The 3,958-nt window shown below is 32.0% G+C and overlaps 1 protein-coding gene across 1 annotated transcript; it reads left to right on the top strand.

Moving 5' to 3' along the window:
• Positions 1-1,459: 1,459 nt before the first annotated feature.
• On the top strand, positions 1,460-3,677 carry LOC112597162 (uncharacterized protein K02A2.6-like). The gene is made up of 3 exons (XM_025343100.1): positions 1,460-1,464; positions 1,590-3,394; positions 3,454-3,677. The coding sequence occupies exons 1-3, from the start codon at positions 1,460-1,462 to the stop codon at positions 3,675-3,677; spliced, it is 2,034 nt and encodes a 677-aa protein (XP_025198885.1).
• The last annotated feature ends 281 nt before the right edge of the window (positions 3,678-3,958 follow it).

Genomic DNA, 3,958 nt, shown 5'->3' with positions numbered 1-3,958 from the left:
AATACATATATTTTGTATAAATATTATTGTTTGATAATTTAATTAATTAGTTATGTTGCATATTCAGCATTTATATTACATTTAATATTTATATAAAATCAGCAGTATCATATTACGATCGGTGGGGACTGTCCATCGATTATTATTATTATGTAAAATTACAATGTACGATCACTACGATTTATGCTGTCAACAATAAAGGTTTATAAAACATATTTATATTGTTATTTATAATAATAATAATTAACAAATTGGCGACGAGGAAAATATTAATTTAATCGTAATCACTAGTGTATTAAAAATTTCAAGTGTTGTATTCATACTAATACAAAATGGCGACTCCTAAGACAGAATCCATTGTGAACTTCAATCAAGTTATAGGGTCACCTGGAACCTTTGAAACAGGTATGGATATTACAATTTTTGAATCAAAATTGACAAATTTTTTTTTGGCAAATGCAATCGAAAATAATATTCAAAAAGAGCAATATTATTATCATTCGTTAGTGAAGAAATTCACAAAGTACTTTTTAGTCTATGTGTTCCTAGCACGCCCAACGATGTTGAGTATGACACTCTAATAAAAAGTTTGAACAAATATTTCAAATCAATAAAATCGTACTTTGCGGGTAGGTATACATTTTATCAAGCTAAACAAAGACAGGATGAATCAGTGTGCCAATGGGGTGCACGTGTCAAAAATCTTGCTTCAAAATGTGGTTTTTCGTCAGAACTATCAACGGTTATTCGAGACATATTCGTTGTCGGTATGGGTTCAGGACCAATTCAAGATCGTCTGTTAGAAGAAGAATACGCAGACTTGAAGTATCAAAAGAAAAAAAAATGGACATAATCGAGCCAAGCAGGGTTTCAACACTCACAAAGAATCAAAAATCAAATGTGAGATTTGTGGCCGTTCCAATCATTTTCAAAAAGACTGCAGATACAAGGACTACAAATGCAACAATTGCGGTGAAAAGGGTCATTTGTCTACTGTATGTAAAAAAGGTAAGAAGGAAATGAAAAATAACAAAACACAAAATAAATTTTTATATGATAACGATGATGATGACGAAACAGTTAATTATGATCTTTCAAATACTTTTTTTTCTATAATTGATCAAAACTCTCAAAACAAAGCTGTGAAACCGTTTACAGTAAATTTAATTGTAGAAAAAAACAATGTAAGCTTCGAAATTGATAGCGGTTCACAACACAGCGTAATTTCAAAAAGATTATATAGTCAACTGTTTAGTCATATCGAATTAAAAGATAATGACATTTCGCTATCTGATTACGTCGGCAACGACATTAAACCGATAGGAAAAATATTTGTCGACTCGGTATATCAAAACAAAAAATTTACGATGTGTCTTTATGTAATCGACAATGGTGGTCCTCCATTAATAGGCCGAATCGATATAAAACATAAAATGTTATACCTTGTTCAATATGGAAAATGACGTAAGTGTAGATAATATTATAAAAAAATATAACAACGTTTTTAAAGATGAAATAGGTACTTTTAACAAATACGAAATTTCATTAAATATCAAAGCTGGGGCGGTACCTACATTTTGCAAACCTAGGTCTATCCCTTTAGCATTAAAAGAAAAAGTTGAAACCGAAATTGATCGTTTAATTAAAAGCAATATTTTAGTTCCTATCGACTATAGTGAATGGGCAACTTCAATAGTACCAATATTGAAACCAGATGGCACGGTTAGAATTTGTGGTGATTTTAAAATAACAATAAATCCGGTATTAGAAGGGACTGAATACCCTCTTCCAAAAATAGAACATTTATATGCAAATGTTAGTGGTTCAAGATATTTTTCGAAAATAGACTTAAAAGACACATATCAACAAATGGTTATTAAAGAATCTGATCGCAAATATACCACTATTAATACACATAAAGGTTTATTTAACTATACCCGTAACCCTTTTGTAATAAAATCGTCGGCTGGGGAGTTCCAAAAAGCTATGGAAACTTCCACAGCGGGTCTTGAGGGCATTGGTATATTCCAAGATGACATTATTGTTGCAGGTTCCACTATCACAGAACACAACTCTCGTTTAGAAAAATTACTAAATGTATTGTCAAATGTTGGTTTAAGAGTGAAGTTGAATAAATGCAAATTTATACAAAAGTCAATTGAATATTTAGGTCACAGGTTAGATGAAAATGGTTTACACACACTAACAAAACACACAGATGTTATTAAAAACGCCATGGTCCCAGAAAATAAAACATTGCTAAAATCATTTTTAGGTTTAGTTACGTACTATATAAAATTTATTCCAAACGCTGCTAATATTTTAAAACCATTGTACATGCTTTCACGTAACGGCACTGAATGGAATTGGACATCAGAATGTGACCTAGCATTCAACAAAGTTAAACAAATTTTAATCTCGAAACCCGTATTAGCACATTATGATCATAATATTCCAGTTAAACTCGTAGTAGACTCATCATCCTATGCACTAGGTGCAGTACTTTCACATGTACACCCAGATCGTACAGAAAAACCTATAGCCTACGCATCAAGGGTTCTATCTAATTCTGAGTGTAAATTTCCACAAATTGAAAAAGAAGCCTTGGCAATCATATACGGGGTTACGAAATTTTATGACTATTTATATGGTAGACATTTTCTATTAGAAACCGACCATAAACCGTTAATACATATTTTTGGTGATAAGAAAGGTATCCCAATTTACGCAGCTAATCGGTTACAACAGTGGGCCTATGTTTTATCATCATTTGATTTCGAAATAAAATATGTGAAATCCGAAGATAATACAGCCGATTTCTTATCACGAATGAAAAGTTCAAAATCAAAAATCGAAAATCATAATGAAGAATGTATTAGTCTCAATTTTATTCACGAAAAATCACCTTTCACATTAGACTGGTCTAAAATAAAAATTGAAACAAGCAGAGACACGATTCTCGCCAAAGTATTAAATGCAGTCAAAACAGGAGAATGGAATAGTGATTTTTCTAACATTTTAGAACTTAAGTCGTATAATTTACGAAAAACTCAAATTTCAGTGGAACAGGGATGCCTATTGTGGGGTTACCGTGTTATTATACCAGCTAAATTTCGAAATAATATACTTAGCGAACTTCATTCATGTCATATGGGTTCTTCCAGTATGAAAAGTTTAGCGAGATCATACTTTTGGTGGCCAGGAATGGATAAACAAATCGAAAATATCACGCAAAATTGCGACAATTGTCTTAATGTTAGACAAAATCCACCAAAATCTATTATATCACCGTGGAAATGGCCAGAAAAACCGTGGACTAGAGTACATTGTGATTTTCTTGGACCATTTCAAAATAAATATTTTTTTTTATCATTGTTGACGCAACCACAAAATGGTTGGAAGTATTTCAAGTAAATTCTATGACAGCGCACATTGTTATTCAAAAATTTTCAGAAACTATAGCACGATTTGGCATTCCAAAAACAATTACATCAGACGGCGCAAAATGTTTCGCAGGGTTTGAATTTCAAGTATTTTGCAAAAATCTAGGCATAAGACACATGACAGGAACACCATTTCACCCAGAATCAAACGGTTGTGCGGAATCAGCAGTCAAAACAATAAAAAATTTCTTTAACCCTAGATCGCTAACCATACGTCAATGTGACGAACACTGATATTTTATTGTTGCTATTTTTAGGGCATTTTATCTAATATCATTAAACCCTCCTTGTATCTCTCATATATTATGTCCTATATCTATCCCGATAACGTTTAGCGTTCTAGCATGACTAGTGACTGTTCAGCCGTTGATTGTGTAAGAATTACTTCGCCGAATCGACGAATGGTAAGTAATTGCAGTATATTTGCATTCGTTTATTTGACGAATCGTTATCAAAATATGTTATTTTTTGTTCGTTCATGTGACGTATCGTTATAAACGACGGTGTTCTTTTGT

The sequence above is a fragment of the Melanaphis sacchari genome, unplaced genomic scaffold (genome assembly GCF_002803265.2).
Source record: "Melanaphis sacchari strain LSU unplaced genomic scaffold, SCAv2.0 Contig386_pilon_pilon, whole genome shotgun sequence".
NCBI classification, from domain to species: Eukaryota; Metazoa; Arthropoda; class Insecta; order Hemiptera; family Aphididae; genus Melanaphis; species Melanaphis sacchari.
Note: the sequence above shows the minus strand (reverse complement) of the source record. Positions and strands in the feature narration are given on the sequence as shown.

Bases quoted from the DNA above. Each gene is read 5' to 3' on its own strand.
- LOC112597162 (XM_025343100.1), top strand. The intron at 3,395-3,453 runs GTTGGAAGTATT...AAAAATTTTCAG, and splicing joins GTTGACGCAACCACAAAATG to AAACTATAGCACGATTTGGC.